Source organism: Cynara cardunculus (genome assembly GCF_001531365.2).
Source record: "Cynara cardunculus var. scolymus isolate 2C chromosome LG 5, CcrdV1, whole genome shotgun sequence".
NCBI classification, from domain to species: Eukaryota; Viridiplantae; Streptophyta; class Magnoliopsida; order Asterales; family Asteraceae; genus Cynara; species Cynara cardunculus.
In genome coordinates this window covers 35,005,397-35,024,621 of record NC_037532.1, presented here as the reverse complement: position 1 = coordinate 35,024,621, position 19,225 = coordinate 35,005,397, and the positions used below count along the sequence as shown (strand labels likewise).

Genomic DNA, 19,225 nt, shown 5'->3' with positions numbered 1-19,225 from the left:
ACATATATTTTATTCAAAAATAAAAACATCATCGTTTTCTCAAAATCACATAAAAGTCACATTATAACATCGACTGAGATAAAGAATAAAATGAAATATTAAAAACACGATGTATCTCGCTGCATTGCGCGAGTACGCTTCTAGTTATTCTTAAATAAATATGTATGATAAAAACTAGCTAGTTAATAAACTAGATATAATGTTGCATTTGGTATATGGAACATGACTGACTGTCCCACATATGATGTGATATAAGACATGACAAAAACTCATTGTCCCACATATGATGTGATATAAGACATGACAAAAACTCATTGTCCCACATTTGACGAGACATGGGACAGAAACAAGGACAAGTTGAAGGTGGGACAAAAAAGCGGCTTATAACTCGCCACAAAAAAACAGGTTAGTTTACGATGACGGGACAATGAAACATGGTCAAAACCAAACCAATCGATAAAATGAAGTTAGGCAACCACTTTGGTTGTGGCACACTCGTTTGAATCAAGGCATTGCCAAAGCCCTTGTAGTCATGGAGTTTCAGTTGAACTGAAGTCAGCGTTATTCGTAGCGACGTAGTCGTCTATGGATTAGTCGACGCACGTAAGTTGATCTCGATAAGCACCAAAAGAAATAAAGTTGTGCAAACTGAGCTGCATTTTGAGGTTAACCGAACCACAAAAACACACAAATCTTCAGCAATACACGAAACAAAGCAGATCTTTAAGGAAGAACACGAACCAGAAGACAGCAGAACCAAGTGCAAAAACAGGAAATGTACAATGAAAGCCAAAGATAACAGAGTCGAGAACACAGCCCGACATACCAAAACTTGCATATTTTCAATAAATTCGACACCTTAAAACGTTCATATGATGCATTATAATTACTACGATTATATGAAAACATGCTGCATTTACATCTAAACATCCACTTTTGTAACGACTTCTTTTCAAGGCGATAACAAACAGAAGTAATTGAATGGCCGATGCATCACAAAGAATGCTTCCAATCATTCTCTAACGTTCCTGTAACCAGAAAACAGTTTAATGTTCCGTTAAGTTTTAAGCTGTCTTGTTCTTGATCACCTGCGGAAGAACACAAAAAAGATGATTCTATTATGCAAATTAAGCGGAAATCAAAATTTTTGATCTGGGATTTTGGAAGCAAGCAAAAGGGTAACATCGAGTCATCGTGTTCTTGATAACCTTGCAAACAATAACAAAAATCGATCTTTTTGTTATGCAAATCGAGGGTAATCAAGATTTCTGATCTGGGATTTCAAAAGCAACCAAAAGGGTAACATTTGGTGGTTTTCTTGGATGGTCCCACTCGTGCAATCACGAAAAAGATCGTACCTTGAACTAGAAATATATTCGTCAACCAATGCCTTTTCCTCATCATTGTAAGCAAACCATCTTTCGCCAGGAGCATTTGCATCCTCGTAACAAAAAGCTGCAAATTTGGTTATAAAATACGTAAATGCATGATTTGAGTTAGCTCGGAACTTCCAAACCAAATGGAAATCAAAAAACGAACCTTGAAGCAGGATGCCTATTTTATAAGAATAGCCTCTCAATTTCCAGAGTTTGCAGCCATTTCTGTCCAAAAGTATGGGCTCTGATCTAACTACATATGATTCCCGCGGTACCTCTTTGGGCGTAAAATAAACCAAATCAATGAGCTGAAGGTACAAGTTCTAGAGTGCGCTATAGTACTATATCTATAGTAAAGGTACAAGCTTTAAAGCATAGCCAAATATCATACCAACCTCTCATTTCGAGCGAATTTGCAAGAGTTTGAGCAGTTTCAGCCTTGATTTTTGAAATAAGATGTTTTTGTTCAGAAATAGAAAGCGGAACTCCGTTGCGTGAAAGGATAGCTTTTGCCACCTCATCTTGTACCTTCTTCTTCATGTTTTTCTCCTAAGTTAAATTTGGGAAACGTGAACTGTTAACAAAACAAAAGAAACCAGATTCCCGGTAGGGACAGGTTTAAATGAGAACGTAAATATTTTGAGAGCATGGGAACCAACTATCATGAAGTATTATGATGAATATCATGAATAGTGAAATCATATGAATATTTTAGGGTTATTCATTATGAATAACTCATGAAATAGTTGGTTTCTGGATTCTTAAAATATTTACAGTTCTCATTTGAACATTCTCCATTCTCAATACTTTTTAGGCTGCAAATCACCTTCTCTCTGTTAGCAATCAACTTCTCTTTCGCTTTCTTCTTTTCTTCCACATTTCGCTCCTCCATCCACAACCTCAACTTTCTATAACCAAAGAACCCATAAAATAATCAGATATAATTAAGCATAAAGCAATAAAAATGAAGAAAAAAAAAGACAGCAATGGAAAATGACTTAACGCAGTGCAAAGAGCTTCATCGCATAAAAAGTTCAAAAGCCGAAGCTTTTTTGAAAAGTTCAATGCATCGTATCCGTTAGGTTCCAAGTTAAAACACTCCAAGAGACTCTCTTTTGGTAGATACTGGGACTCCGAGATGCACTCTTTAAAATCTTCCACCCATGATTTTCCAGAATATCTGCATGAAATTTAAGCCCAGTTTAAGCATACCATGAAGCAATCAGAAACCTTACATATAAACATATCGAGATAAAAAAGGAAGTACTTTTTTCCCGAATCTTCTTCTAGTAAAGAGAGCAATTTGACATGGAACTGAACAATTAATGGTTCATCTCTTTTACGTTCATTCCCGCATGTTAATTCGCTAAGTAAAACTTCAGGCTGCCGTGTCTTTAACTCGAGAACCTAAAATGCATCCGAAAGGTTCATAAATAAACAAACAAACGAAGAAATATATAAATCTTAGAAGTCAAGATGGTAATCCGATATCACAAAATGTATGTATGATGCATAGTTGCATACCATCATGTGATCCTAATGTTATTCTTGCAGTACAAAAGTTTCCAAATTGAATCCAAAATTTACTTATTGCTGAAGTTTTGATGTAGAAATATTAATTTACCGGATATATACAAAAGTAATCGTTACAATCTCTTCCCAAATCTAAATGCATGAAATTCTACCTAAAGGGCTAATTACCGGATATGCATAATGTATCAATTTACTGTTCTCGTGACCATTATACTTTTGTTGAACTTACCTCTCCAAATGCTTCACAGAATTCTAATAACTGCAAAGCATGTCCAATATCTTCCGATGGCATGTCAATGCCTGCTAGATTGATTAACTCGGTACCCTGTGGTAGTTGAATCTCCACATTATGATCTTCGCTCGTTTCCTCATTCGTGTTTTTCTCATCCTGGCAACATTCAGAAGAAATTCAACAGAGTTTATACGTAAATATGTGCGAAGCACCTGCTCAAGGCCATAGATCTTCAAAGCTCATTTCTCATAGAAATTGTACTTTTTGAAGCATTTTCATGTTTCATGTTCTTTTTGAGCTTTCGGCTTACCTCACTTTCGCCATCAACTTCTTGTTTCATCTTTTTTCTTTTCGGTTCATCTCCTATTTCCTACATATTTGTTTTGAGATAACCCATGTGAGACTTTCAAATTCTTTCTTTTTCGTGTTGGAAAGGGAAGGGAGATTATAATCAACCAAAAAATGTGGACCTTATCAGAAGCACTTGGCGTTTTCCGCTTGCCACCACCCTCGACTATTTTGGCCACCGTAGAGCCGTCCATCTTTAAAAGATTGGAAACCGAAGCAAACCCATTCTTCTTTGCAGTATGAATAAGAATCCCAGTTGGACCACAACCTCTCTTCTTCCTACAAGACCCTCATTTTCAAATTCTTAAAAACTGTACTCTTGAAAAAGCTTTGTAGCTATGTAAGACCCTAACCCTAAATAGCACACCATCTTTCTCCCCCAAAGAAGTGCTATCTATTAGTTTGACTTTTTGATGTCAAACTTAAGGAGTACTTCTTGAATACAAAATTGGTATGAATCTTGTTGCAAATATAATACCCACAATAGGTTATATTCAATTATTCATAGTACTTGTATATATAGATACACATTGTCTTGAAAAAGTTGAAAATTGATGTCCATTTTCTAGTTCAAAAGTACCCTATTTAGCAAAGTCAAAATTGAGCTTTTTTGGGGGGATTAGATCTTGAAAATGTAGATATATAGCAACATTTAGAACAAGTAAAACACTTACATGCAAAAACTGCAATTACAAATACCTCTACATCTGGGACATTTCCAATCACCCAATGCTGCTGCTTCCTCAGCTTTCTCTCCATATCTGATTCAACAAAATTATAAACCCTAGATACCATGAATCGCCCAGATCCGAATACAGAAAAACGCTAAGAAGTTGATCGATTTAGAAGTAGGGCAAAATAAAGCAAAGATCACCTGTTGGAGAGGCAAGCTTGGCATAAATTGAGTGGACATTGCTTCTTGTTTTCCCCCTGATTGGTGCAGGATACTGAGAAATCCATCGTCTTCTGTCGACACTGCACAAGAGAAACACGTAGTTTTTGAATCGGTAGATTCAGAGAAAACACATCGATCGTTTTGTTGAAACACACACACACACATTGCATGGAGTGATACCTGGTGACAAGTTTTTCCGTTTTTGGAATCGTAGATTCTGCTGCCAATAACGCGAACACCTGGAGATTTTGTGCGTTTGGGGGTTGAAGAAGAAGAAGAAGGGTTGAGTTGAGTGTGGTCGGGAGTTTGGGGGTGAGTTGACTCATTTTGAATCGGCTTCGTCTTCTTCTTGGAGTTTTTGTGGGTTTGGATGGGTGTGGGTTTAGAGGAAGGAGAAGTACGATTTGCAGCCATGGATGTGACTGGTCGAAGCTGGCTTTGATCTCTCCGGCCTCCTCTATGACGCCGTGATGTTGTGAGGGACTCTTGTCTCAACGGCAAAATTTTCTCTGGTGTACAGGTGGACCCTACATACACAACATATATACATACATATATATACACACACACGATTGGATTCCGATGAGATCAGAAGTTATAACGAGAAACGTAAAAAGAAATGTTTTCTTTTAGATTAATCATAATTGAATATTAATATTAATAAGATACATTGAGATGTATCGAATCAATTATCACAAAATTTAAAAGTGATCAAGGATTCAGATCTTTTATAAAATTTATGAGAATTTCTACTTTAAAGTTTTATTCCACCTGATTTTTTTTATCTAAATATAATAATATATTAATTAACATATGTATATTTTACAATCTATTTGTTTCACGTGCATTCAATTCACATCCTGAAAACTTTTTACATCTAACTTTTATTTTATAAATACGTCAAAAAGATTTATATTATAAACTAAATACATGTGAAATAAATATATGTTAATCACTACATTAAATTATAATCATTATTAATAAAAAATTATATACAATAATACATAATGCATTAATTCTTAAAAATCTCATTCTCAAAAAGAATTTATCTATATATAATTATTACTTATTTTTATTAAATATATAAAATAATCMTTTATCATTATAAAAACAAATGTAGTGTTTTATTTTTAATATCTTCAACCATAAAAAAAAAGGAGTGAAAGAAAATTTTAATTTGTGTTCTTAAAATAGAAATAAAAATGAAAAAAAATAAAAAAAATAAATAAATTTTTATGTTCTTAGTAGTAAGGAAAGTAAAATGTCAATTTTACAAATATATTCTTATTTATTTTTAAGAGGTTATAATTAATGGGTATATATGTAATTTTATAAATATTTATAATTATCATTATTTGTTTCCTTTCGTTTCCTTCCATATTTGGAAAGTTTTGGAATAAAATCATCATTATTTTTCTTCTTTTTTCTTTTCTTTCCTTTCATTTCTCTCCTTAAAAAGACATAAAATGATATATTTTTTTCTTTTCCTTTTACCGTATTTTTATTTTCCTTTGTAAAAAAATAATTGAAATCACAACGAAAACTTTTTCCAAAATAAAAAAAGAGAATAAAAATCTTCAAATATGAAAAACTTTACAAAATAAACGTTGAGAGCATCACCAACAATTATATTATAATTTTTTTTAATAAAATATCTAAAATCAAAATCTCTAAAATAAAATAAATATAACTCCATTAAATAACAACTACTTTATTTTAACATTAATTATATTATATAAATTTATTATCCTGATATATTTTTTTTAAAAAAAATTATAGAAAATATAATTCATTGAACAACATTCATGGAAGCAAATAAAATAACAGATTTTTCCTTGATATTAAGTTTTAAATATTTTTGAATTTTTAGCATCTGCAACAACTATGTTAAAATAGAAGTTTTATATATTTAAGAGATATTTTTACTCCAATAAATATATTATAGTGTATATTTAGAGAGAGAGAGTGTGTGTGAGATGGTGAAAATCTCTAAATTTAGAAAAATTTCTAAAACTCAGTATTTAAGAGAAATAGATTAAAAAATATTTAATTATTTCCCATCAATATATAAAATATTAAAATTAAATATTTAATAAGAGAAATAGTATTTTATTAAATACTAATAAATATTTTAACAAGAGTAAATTACATAATAGGTCCCTTATTTACGGGTGCATTTTGGTTTTGGTTCCTGAAATTCATAAAATGCACCAACCAGGTGGCCATTTTTCGTGTTTTGGAGGCCAAAATGGTCCCTTGAGTTAATATTATTGATGTGGGGTCCGTTAAGATCATGTGCCCCTTACGTGAGTGGCAATTGAGTCTTTTTACACTTTTCTTCCTACCATCTCCTTCCTCCTCGACCAAAAGTACACCAGCACCACCATAGTTACCGACCATCAAAAATAAGAAAACAAAATAAATACCACAAAGAACGCGATTAAACCTAAACCAAAAACTCATACAAATTTAAGAATATTCGTACAACTCAAATCTCAAGAATATTCAAACAAAATAGAACTCGAGAACATTTTAGAAAATCATATTCATATACAAGAAAGAAAACCTAAATGTAAATTTAAATACAAGTCCCTAAATCAAATTTTTAAAATAAAATAAAATTTTGAAACCCTAAAGAATTTTAAATGAGACTTTTGCATATCGAAAGCCCACAATTTAACCTAATAATCGAAAACATAGACGATTTTAGATCATATTCCCTTGCTTCATCACCCCAAATAAAAACCCCACAATCTCACCACCCAAATCAGAACCTATAAATAGAGAAATCATATTGTAACATCCTGATTTTTGTCCCAGTTAAAGAAAGTGTTGAACCGAGTGATCCAGTAAAGAAAAGTTAATTATGGAGTTTGACTATAGTGTCATGAGATAGTGACGTCTGTTACAAATGGCATTAATGGTACTAAGAGTATGTTTATCTAAACCATTGTGCCATGCAGTTGTGACATCTGTCACAATAGCACCCATGGTGCTGAGAGTATGGTCATATTGACTATTGTGCCATGCGGTAGTGACACCTGTCACGATAGCACCAGTGATACTGAGTCTTTGGTGGTCCCGACGATTGTGCCATGCAATAGTGGCACTAGCACAATATAACAACCGGCTCTTTGTAAAAGTGAAATCCCAAGTCCCATATGTGTTTCACCCTTCGAATATTTTGACTAAGGCGAGAAATGGGGTCAAACTGGTGAAAAGTAGAAAAAACTATCGATCATGGGAGAGTGTCCGACTATAGTGTCATTGGGCACAATAGCATGTCAGGGTCTCCAAGAGAGAAAAGGAGCCTTGTTACAACCCGGGTGTTTGTGCCAAACAAGAGTGACATGGGCACAATTGCATGTCACCATCTTAGGCGACTTGCGATGCTTAAAATCGAGATTTTCTTCATTTGACCATAACTTCTTCACCTCTACTCCGATTTTGGTGATTCAAGTTGCTATAGATCCCTATTTTGAATTTATTCAAGATGGAAACAATGAGGATTGGAGTTTCATCAAATAAATGAGGTCCCTATAAGGTAAGATTTTAGGGTTTTTGCACCATATTTAGGGTTTGGTTCATGAATCTAATTTAGGGTTGCTTTTGGTGTATGTTGGGTTTGTTTATGACTTAGATTAAAGTCCTAATGATGGAAGTTGTGGATCTAAAATATCCACCAAAGGAATCTCAAAATTGGGGTAAAACCTAGATCTAGCCTAAATCTAGCAAAATGAGTTCAAGTTGCTTTGTGAAAACTATGTACATGCCAAAATGTGTATTTTGAAGTATTCATGTGTTCTACTTGATATTTATCAAATGTGTTGAGTATTTAACAAAATTGCATATTTGGTAAATTTGGGTTGGTAAATCTTGTGAAATACCTACACTTAGGTTTTTAGATATTCTGATAAATAAATCTCAAAAAGGTCTATATTTGGTGATTTATTGCACAAATGGATATTATTTGATATTAATGCATTTTAGTGTATTTGGTTTTATAAAGCGTTTGGGAAATGCATGTTATTATATTAAGAGACATTTTGGAGGTAATATGATATGTTTTCATTTGGAAAATTGTTTGTCTTACCTAATGATGAGTTTTTGAGTTAATCATGCATTTAAAGCATGTATTTGCATAAAGTTGGTTAAATATCTTCCATTCCTTTTGATGACTTCTATTTTGTACTCGGTTTTAACTTAAATGAGTCTTAGGGACACTTATCTGATTTAATTTGCTCTATGTTGGGCTTTTGGAATTATATGCGATTATGGCATGTTTATTTGGAATTACATGTGCTGAGTGCGTTAGTCATTCAATTGGAGTCATGTAACTTAGATTGTAATGTAATGGATCCATAGGCATAGGAGTCGGTTTGTTGTTTTATAAATGAGATCATAATCCCTATTTTGAGCTTGGTATCTAAATAAGCGACATACATGGAGTTGTTGAGCTTCGTATCCATGTGAGCAATAGACCTGGAGTGGTTGAGCTTGGCGCCTAAATAAGTGACATACCTAGTGTGGTTGGTTTGAGGCCTATATGAGCGATAGACATGGAGTTGTTGAGCTTGTTAACTCATTAAATTATAGATCTGGAGAGAATAAACTTAATGAATAAATATAGATATGTGTCCTACTTTTGTGTTCCGTCACATTTAATGGAATCGGGTTTTCCCCATCACCTAATGATGTTATTTTCGGATATAATATTATCCTTGTTTTTAGCATTGTGTTCGAGTATAGAGCATTTTTCTAATATTCGTGGTTTTGGGTTTTGAATCTTATTTTTCATTCTTGGGCATTGTAATTATTAAAGTTCTTATCCATGATTAAAATAATTGAAACCTTAAATCTTATTTACGTTTCTAGAATGAGTGTTGGGTTTTGAGTTTATATTGAATGAGTATTCTGATTTAGAGCTTTCATCATGAAAACAGTGGGTTTTGGAAAGAAGTTGCTTCTACGATAAATACATTTTATTTGAGAAATCATGTTTCAAATAAGCAGTATTTCAGTTGTATTGTTTTATATTTATGATAAAAAAAATGCTTGAACTCACTAGACGTTAAAGCCTAGCATTTTTCTTTGTTGGTGTGTGCATTAGGTCCTTAGGGAATAGTACTAGGGATACATTGGTGTGATGAGTGCTAGTAAAAGGCTCGAGAAGTAATTAGCAAGTCGGAGACGACTTTCGCTTTTTTGGAGATAGCGACTATTGTTGGGTTTTAGTAACACTCGACTTTGACTTAGTCTTTATGTAAGGCTTGGTTTATCTTTGCTGATGTTAAATCTAGATCATATATTCGAGTTAGTTTAAGTATTGATTTATAGTAAGGGATTTATCCTTTATTTGTTGTATTATTGGAAGTTTTAAATTAGTCGGTCTTTCCAAATTTGAGGGTATTACACATATGCAACCCAGGGTTGCAAAAATGGAGAAAAAAATCGAAAGAGGAGCTTCATTAGAGAGAAAAGCTTTGTGGATTCTTAACGGGGAAGGAGCTTCATGAGAGAGAAAGACGATGGTTCTTTGATGGAGAAAGGGGGAAATGTTGTTCACCGTTAACAGATCGAGAAAGGGATGGTCGACAAAGAGGTAGGAGGCAGCAGCGAAACTATTCAAGGGATGAGGCGTAGGTGCTTTGCTAAAGAAATGAGAATGATTTTCGTTGGAGAAAAGGAACGGGCGGGATAGTGTTGCTAAAGAAATGGGACGGGGAGTGTATGGTGTAGTCGAAGAAACAAGGTAGAAAATGGTTTAAGGGCGATGAAGATTTCAAGGTCAACGGGAAAATTTGTGATATATATATATATATATATATATATATATAGTTGGATTCACGTGAGACAAGATTGTTTGTGAGACACATGAGACAACATTTTTATACTTGAAACTTCACAACAAAATGTTGTGAAGGTAAAAAAAAAAGCCGAACTTTCATAGCAAAAACATTGTGAATGTTACCTTCACAGTGTTTTGTTGTAAAGTTTCAAGTGTAAAAATGTTGTCTCACGTGTCTCGCGAAAACAACCATGTCTCACATAATCCCAAGTCTATATATATATATATACACACACACACACACATAGGGGGATCTTTTAAGAACATATGAAACTATGATAACCTTAAGAACTTATGCATCATGTGTTATTTCATATGATTTTTTCCATCTAAGACTAGGATTTAGAATATTGATTAACATATATTTGTTTCACATATGCTCGATTCACAATGTAAACCTTTTTGATGTGTTTGTAAAACACAAAATATATGTATTCGTTTCACATGTGAACGAATACATATAAAACAAACATGTTGTGAAACAAATATATGTTAATTAATGCATTAAATAATATACCTAGATAGAAGGAGTCCATTGATGAGAAGGGGTTGGGGAAGCTTGAACCCAATTCCTCCCAACAGCATCTAGGGTTCCTCGAACAATATGATATCTCACACTAGTTAAATCCTTAACCCTCCCCCTCTTACGTATGAAATAAGACACTATGCATAAATTCTCAAGGTTATCACAATTTAATGGGTTCTCAAATGATTAAGCCCATATATATATATATGATTTTTAATATAATATAATTAATGTTAAAATACATAAAAACTCAACTCGACGCCATAAACTTGGGTTCCAATGGAAAAACCCAAAACCCACAAAGATTAAAACAAAATCCAAAAAAAACAAGCATCAATGCAATGTCTTTGCTTGAAAAAAGGAAACCCCTAAAATTTAAACCAAACCCAGATAAATCAAAACAATATCTAAGGTATATCATGAAATAGTGCTCCAACCCACAAAATTAAAACACGAATATGAGATTATGATGAAGAGGGACGATTATAGTGAAGATGCATCGGAGTGGTGCTACGATGTGTTTGAATAGGTTGTCACGTCGACGATTACAGTGAAGTTGTAATGGTGCTAGGGTTAAACGAAAGAGGTTGTCACATGGCCCATGGTCAGTGATAGCTGACTAGCTATGGTACATTGGAGAAGAGGGTATCGTAGTCGGAGATGGAGGAGGGGTGGTGTTCACAAGCAAAAGGAAGGGGGGTTGTGACATCTATATGGTATTGTTTATTTTTATATGTATAACATAAAGTATTGGTTTATTTTATTTTAGAGTAAATTATGGATTTGGTTCCTGTGGTTTGGTGGTTTTTACGAAAATGGTTCTTAAACTTCATTTATTACAGATTAGAACTCGTTGTATGTCGTTTTGTAACGAATTGGTCTCTTCCTCTAACGGCCATCCAATTCATCCGTTAACTTTGAGGGCACTTTCATCCTTTTCCTTTTTCGTCTTACCCAAGGGACCAATTTCATAAAAATCATCAAACCACGGGGACCAAATCCATAATTAAATCTAATTTTTTAATAATTTGAGTTTATTAAATTAATTAGTTATTATACTTTATCATATATTAATTATTATACTTCAAATTTATTTCAATATGCAATATATTTTCTTTCAATATATATATATATATATATACACACACACATATATATTACGTATGTCTACACGAGTGCTTGGACTTGCACGTATGCACATGCGCATGCACACATATACATACATATATACACACATACACACACACACAGACACACACACACACACATATATATATATATATATATAGTGAGATTAAGTATAAAATTATCAATTATGAGATTAATTAATTTAACGGGTATGATTAAATTGACGTTTACAACAATATTTTTTAAATTAAAAAACCTCACTCTACCTATTTTTATTCAAGAAAAAAAAATATAAAAAAATTGAGCATAACAAATTACACCAAAAAAACAATCATATTTTTCTCAATAATTTGACATTCATATTGATATATTTTTTCATCCATTTTTTCTGTGGTTTTTCATTTATTTTGCATTGAGAGAGAGAGAAGGAGAGTTGGATTTAGAGAAAAACGCTAAATAAATAAAAAACCGGAAATGAAGAAAAAATATATCAATGTGGTGTAATTTATTTCGCTTTATTTTTTTATTTTTCGTATTTTTATAAAAATTAGGAGATGGTAAGATTTTTTTTAATTTAAAAAAATTGTTAAATAAACGTCCATTTAATCATACCATTAAATCAACTAATCTAATAGTGGCTGGAGGTTGGTTTCCTAAAAGGTTGAATCTCATTATGTATACATATATGTATGTATATGTACGCAAGTACATATTTTTTTGAAAAAAAATATATATTATATATTAAAAATAAACTTAAAGAATAATTAATATAGGTTAAATTATAGTAACTAATTAATTTAATAAAATCAAAGTATAAAAAATTTATTTATTTTTATTTTTTAGACTTAATTATAGATTTGGTCCATTTGATTTATGTGGTTTTTACGAAATTAATCCCTCGAATAAAGACAAAAAAAAAAGGAAAAGGACAAAAAAAACCCTCAAGATTGACGTAGGAACCGGATGACCCTTAGAGGGAGGAATCAATTCATTACAAAATGACATACGACAAGTCTTGGTCTAAAATAAACGAAGTTCAAAGACCATTTTTTGTAAAAACCATCAAACTATAGGGACCAAATCCGTAATTTACTCTTTGTTTTATAAGAAACAAGGCAACAAGAGTAAATTGCCCCTCAAGGATCACATGGGGCGACAAACAGACCAAAGTTAGTAACATTAACTCAAGGACGAATCTGTCAATAAAAAAGGACAAAAATAAAGCCTATTTATGTACTTCAATGCATTTTAAAACCAAAATCAAAAATTTGAGCATAATAGAGGGACCAATCATGTAGTTTTTTAATTTTTGTTGTAAAAATATTAAATTCAATCTTAAAATTTTTATCTTAAAAAACTAGAAGAGTACTTGTGCAATGCAGCGAGATATATCTTGATTTTAATATTTTATTTTATTTTTTATTTTGGTTGATATTATAATATGGTCTTATGTGATTTTGAAAAAGTGATACTGTTTTTATTTTGAATAAAATTTAAATTTGAAGATATCATAAGAATTTGACAAAAATATATCGATATTAGTATCAAATTAACTATTTAAAAATTTTCATTTTTTGTGTAATTTTTTAATTCAATTTTTTTATTGTAATTTAATTTAGGTTCAATAAAAAAGTAATTTATATTTGGTTTAATAGTATAATTTTTTATAAAAAATAATTATTTATTTTGTTAGAACTGAATAATTATTCTAATTATATTTTAGATTTTTTATATTTTAAAATGATATGTTTATTCTCTATTTTATTATGTTTATCCGTAGCTTGTTACACGCATTCAAACGTGAAGTTTTAATAAATTGTACTTACACATAATTTATCTGTAATCTTGGATTTTAAGTAATATGTATCAATAAATAATATTCATGCATAAAAAATGATTTTTAAGAGTTTTTGTCAAATGCTTTATAATATAGTATAGATATATAAAGGTATTAATAATGTTAAATCTTACAAATATAAGATAATTTATTGTGTCTTTAATAAATATTGTCTTAAATAATTAATTAGACAATTTAAAAAAATATTTTATTTTATATAAATCATGTAAAATGCCTTTTACTAAAAATGAGAAAACATTATGAATCCAACCAATATGATTAGTGCACTAAATAAATGAGTAAATTTAATATTTAAAATAATATATTGTCTTTAAATAATATTAGCAATAAATGACAGGAAATTTTATTAAAATAATCATTTTTTAAGAGTTGATTTCATCTTTTAGTCATTTTTCTTCAAGTTTATTAAAATGGTCATAGATCTGGAAAAATCACGTTTGTTGTGGGTCCAGCTAAAAGACCAAAAAAAAATTACGCTTTCTACCTTTGTCTGTAAAAAAAATTACATTTTTCATCCAGATCCGCAAAAAAAAAATTACATTTCTCACTCAAATCCACAAAAGAAAATTACATTTTTCACCCAGTTCCGTACAAAAAATTAAAATTGCGGACTTAAGACAGTTTTGGTAAACCTTGTAAAACAAGTTGTTAAAAGGTGAAACCAACCGGTAAAAATAGATTTTTTTTTAAATGATATTAACAAAATAGATAAGTAAATAGTTTGACTTTATAAATAAAAACTAGTCAATTACAAATTTGGTCCATATGGTTTCTTTTGTTATAGTTTCGAAATTATAAAATGATCAATTATAATTTATAAAACATTTTAATTTTGGATTTTCTCTTTAACAACCATTAAAAAATTCATTAAACGAGCGACATTTTTGTTTTTTTATCAACTTTTTAATCTTTTACCCAATAAAAAGCCACAATGATCAAGTCAAAAAGTCCATTTTGATTCGGTCAAAGATAAAAAAAAATGGATTAAAAGTAAATTTTCGACTCCCTGATAGCCTAGTTGCGCCTCTTATAAGTATCATACAAAATCTCATCAATCGAATCACTTTTTTGTATCCACCATAACCTTATCCTCATTTGAACATCACCCTTAATTTTTTTTTTTGATTACCCTGGATATCCAACCCTTTATGCAAGCCGACTAATCCCAGAGCGACCATCTGTTTTGCAGATAGTCCGAAGTCACTGCATTTGAACCTCCGTGGCCACAAGGGGATTTTTATTCCTCCTTGGATTTGAACCTGAGACCTCCCGGTACTTTTGACATTTGGAGTCAAGCTCAAACTAATCAGACACCACCCTTGTGGTTCATCACCCTTAATTTTAAGGCTATGCCATCCTAAGGTGGCATTAAAAAGGGACAAATTTTAGCGTGTGGTGCTGCTACAGTTGGTGGCGAAGTCGCTAAAGGATTACGTGGTACAATTAGATCAAATAAGCCCTTATAGAAGAAATACTCAGCCGCTTGTGAACTTTCGGCCCATAAGGATCAAAATAAAGACGAACGAGCCAACTTGATATTTTGATATTATCTCCACAAAACAAAGGCCCAAATGGTATGATCCTCCATCATCACAGAATGAAAGGAATTACGAACACATTTCACAGAAGCTCATAACCCAAAAAGCTAGAAATATATGAGGAATAGAAGTCAGTAACGAATCCACATCACATCTGATAAAAATGGGAGATTTACTATTTTATATATATTATATTGACAAATCATACTTTAATTTTGATGGTTACTCTTATTTTGTGATGTATGTAATTATTACATATATGACCTAAACAACTAATTACTTAAAAAGATTGGATTTTGAATAAATATATAGTCTTAGCTACTTTATTGTTTAAAAGCATGTCGATTGTGCTTTTTATGTTGCATTGTTGTGATTAGGGTGTTCATGGGTTGGGTTGATCGGTTTTAAAACATTTGAACAACTCAATTCAATGTTTGCGGTTTGAAAAATCTTAACTCAACCCAACCCAACCCAACCCGTACGAGTTGGTCGAGTTGATACTTTTGTACATTAAAATATTCTTCTAACATTGAATACATTATTTTTCTACTCATAATTTCTTTTCATCATCATCCATTTGATACAACTTATTTATACTGCCTTAAAACCTTATATTTCTGTATTATTTACATTTTTTTGATAGTTGAAGTTGGGTGTCACCGCTATAACGTTATTCTTCCCTCCCCTTTTTATCACTGAGATTAATGTTTCATATGCAGCTATTTTTTTATTACTTTATAAAAATTATAAGTATACAGATGATATTAATCTTAAAAAAAAGAATATCTTATTAATATGTACATTCGACAATTACACTATCATGTATGCTCTTCATATACACATATTTTCAATCTATTTACATCTTTATATAACTCATTCGTATATATGTTCAATAACTGTGAACATATATATGTAAATTGAGAAAATTAATTGAATGTAATATACGTAAGAAGTATAGATAAGTTGTATCAAATAGTTAATAATGAAAAAGAAATTATTAGTAGAGAAATAACATATTCTATATTAGAAGAATATTTTAATGTACCAAAGTATCAACCCGACCAACCCGTACGAGTTGGGTTGGGTTGGGTTAAGATTTTTCAAACCGCAAGCATTGGTTTAGATTGATTAGGTTGAAATCAAATGTCTTCAACCCGATCAACCCAACCCATGAGCACCCCTAATTACCATCTCTCTAGTCTTTGTAAGGATTAGTAGAGCTAGAAATGTAATCAAGGGACGAAATTTACAAATTGTCGATAAATTTCGTTTTTGTAGGATACGATTTTTTGATTTATGATTTTATACTAAAAAACTAACGATGCGTTCTTGAATTTAAGAAGAAAGAAAAGATAGCGAAAGAAAAATTATTATAATAATTTTGTTTACATCCTATTGAATTATACGGATACACATATCAAATGACATTACAATAAAATCGGGTTTATAGGACACTACCAGTTTCTAAGTAACCTAATAGACCTCTTTATAAGACCTAGTTTTTTGGACCAAGAAAATAAAACGTCATATCTAAAGGTGTTGTAATAAGTTTATATGACGTTTTTGGGCGTCTTAACAAGTTTTTTAGAACATTTTTAATACAAAGTGTCGCATTAGCAACTTTATAGGAAACTTTTGAGAAAGTGTCTTGTAAACTCAATTTTTTATAGGACATTTGTTTTTATAGGACAGTTTTTCAAATAGTGTTATATAAAGTTGCTAATGAGACGTTTTATATTAAAAGTGTCGTAAAAAACTTATTACGACGTCAATAAAACGTCATATAAACTTATTACAACGCCTTTAGATAAGATACTTTATTTTTTTGGTCTTATAAACTAAGTCTTATTAAGAGGTCTATATTATGACGCTTAGAAATTGAGTGTCATATAAACACAATTTTGTTATAGTTTGAGAACCACTGATTTTTCAGATTGTCGTTAGAACCAATCTCAATATATTGTTCCACATGAATATTTTTCATTTAAAACCATTATTTAAGGTATTGTTTCACATGTACGTTGTTTTACAATATGATTTTTTTAAAGTTTTATTTGTTTTAACAGTGTGAAACAACATTTATAGGTTTCAGAAAGTGAAACAAGTAACAACATATGTATCACTTATTCTTATGATTCTCAACATTTTTTAATGGATATTCAACCCGCTGTGCGAGCCGACTAATCTCAGGACGACCACCTGCTTTGCAGATAGCCCGGAGTCACCGCATTTGAACCTCCATGGCCACAAGGGGATTTTTATTTCTCCTTCGATTTGAACCTAGGACCTGCTGGTACTTTTGACCTTTAGAGTCAAGCTCAACATTTTTTAGATTTCATTGGATTATTTCTTCATATATATATATATAGGATCGTTCAAATAAAAACCACCTAATTTGTAGAAACCGTGCAAACCTCATTCAACCAATCATAATTTTTCATTTTGTTCATTTTTTTGTAATTATGAGAGGTTGATTAACCATTTTTATTGTGGAAGGTGTTAATCATGGATATTATCATCTTCATTATTTTAATTTTAGAGAAATACATGAAACAATTTCATTAAAATTTCATTAAATATTATATGAAACAATTTTACAACCATATATGAAACAAATTCATTAAAAAAAAGTATTATATAAAACAATTTCACAAGATTAAACAATTTCATGAAAAAATTTCATAAGATTAAACAATGAAATCGACGTATGAGGGTGGTTTGTACGGTTTGTACAAATGATGGTTTTCATTTGATCGCTCCCCTCTCTCTCTCTCTCTCTATATATATATATATATGTATATATATATATATATGTATGTATATATATATATGTATGTATATATATATATATGTATGTATATATATATATATATATGTATGTATATATATATATATATATGTATGTATAGGGTTGGGTTCACGTGAGACCAAGGGTTTTTCGTAAGACTCGTAAGACCAATTTATGTTTATTGATCAACTTTATAAGCTAATGATCTAAAGTTGTATGATGACAATTTTGTGATTATTGAGAAGTCTCGTGACAATTTTGTGATTATGAATATTCAGATTGTAAATGTAATCAAAGGATTGAGAATTGGTCTTACAAATCTCACGATCCTAAGTCTCTCTCTCTATATATAAAAGGTTAAAATGGAATACAAAGTAAGGTGCATAGACATTATTATGATAGGTTTTGGTAACCTACTACTTTTATTGGTGGAAGAAAAAAATTGATTAAACCATGTCATAAGTGCATTAATATGTCATTCTTTCACCAAACATTTTTGCCCCCAAATGGACTTTTTTGTCCCCCTTATCATCTTCATTTCTTATGGCCTCCTATCTTCCAAATTATGCTCAATCTTGATAACTTTTCAAAAATATGCTTTAAACTTTTGTTTTGTTTACCATACTTGTCTTTCTTGATATGTCTTAATCTTATTCTTATTCTTTACCTTTCTCTTTCTCTTTCTCTGTTCATATTTTATGTTATCTTTTTAAGAATAGACATTGAGAATGATTACGTTCAGATTAGAAAATACAAACCCAGATCATATGAAAGTTCAGTCCGTAGGAGTTGTAACAGATTTCAAGAAAATAGTTGTCCACCTAAGTTTCTTTATTTGGTATTCGGCATATTCATGAACATTTGATAACAACTCGATGAATCTCTAAATTTGCTAGATCTGTAAAGAAGTTAAACAACTCAAATTATAATATAGTATCGATCTAAGTTACGTGCAAAAGTAGGGGTGGATTTAAGAAGGCTAGAGCCAGTGCACGTGCACCCATTCTATCGTGTTGACACAATGGAAAAAAACAGGGGCCTTAAAGATGCATCCTCTTTAATTTGATGCATGTTCCTCCTAAGTTAACAACAAGTAATACTAATAAACGTAATTTTTAATTAAATCGTATTTTCTTAAATTATTTTATGTTTATT

At 31.0% G+C, this 19,225-nt stretch overlaps 1 protein-coding gene across 1 annotated transcript; it reads right to left on the bottom strand.

The window, feature by feature from the left end:
• Positions 1 to 826: 826 nt before the first annotated feature.
• On the bottom strand, positions 827 to 4,892 carry LOC112513527. The gene is made up of 13 exons (XM_025119816.1): positions 4,565 to 4,892; positions 4,364 to 4,464; positions 4,164 to 4,250; positions 3,612 to 3,768; positions 3,452 to 3,511; positions 3,139 to 3,297; positions 2,644 to 2,783; positions 2,380 to 2,556; positions 2,203 to 2,284; positions 1,772 to 1,925; positions 1,540 to 1,653; positions 1,359 to 1,455; positions 827 to 1,088 (listed from the first exon to the last, which is right to left on the bottom strand). Exons 1-13 carry the CDS (start codon positions 4,796 to 4,798, stop codon positions 1,085 to 1,087), a joined length of 1,566 nt encoding a protein of 521 aa, XP_024975584.1. The 5' UTR covers positions 4,799 to 4,892; the 3' UTR covers positions 827 to 1,084.
• Positions 4,893 to 19,225: the final 14,333 nt, after the last annotated feature.

What these genes read in the sequence shown, in the direction of transcription:
- LOC112513527 (XM_025119816.1), bottom strand. Translation starts at nt 4,798, where the DNA reads ATGGCTGCAAATCGTACTTCTCCTTCCTCTAAACCCACACCCATCCAA. An exon ending in CAAGCTTGCCTCTCCAACAG is followed by an intron (nt 4,251 to 4,363) that starts GTGATCTTTGCT and finishes TTGTTGAATCAG; the next exon opens with ATATGGAGAGAAAGCTGAGG. An exon ending in AAGTTGATGGCGAAAGTGAG is followed by an intron (nt 3,298 to 3,451) that starts GTAAGCCGAAAG and finishes GAATGTTGCCAG; the next exon opens with GATGAGAAAAACACGAATGA.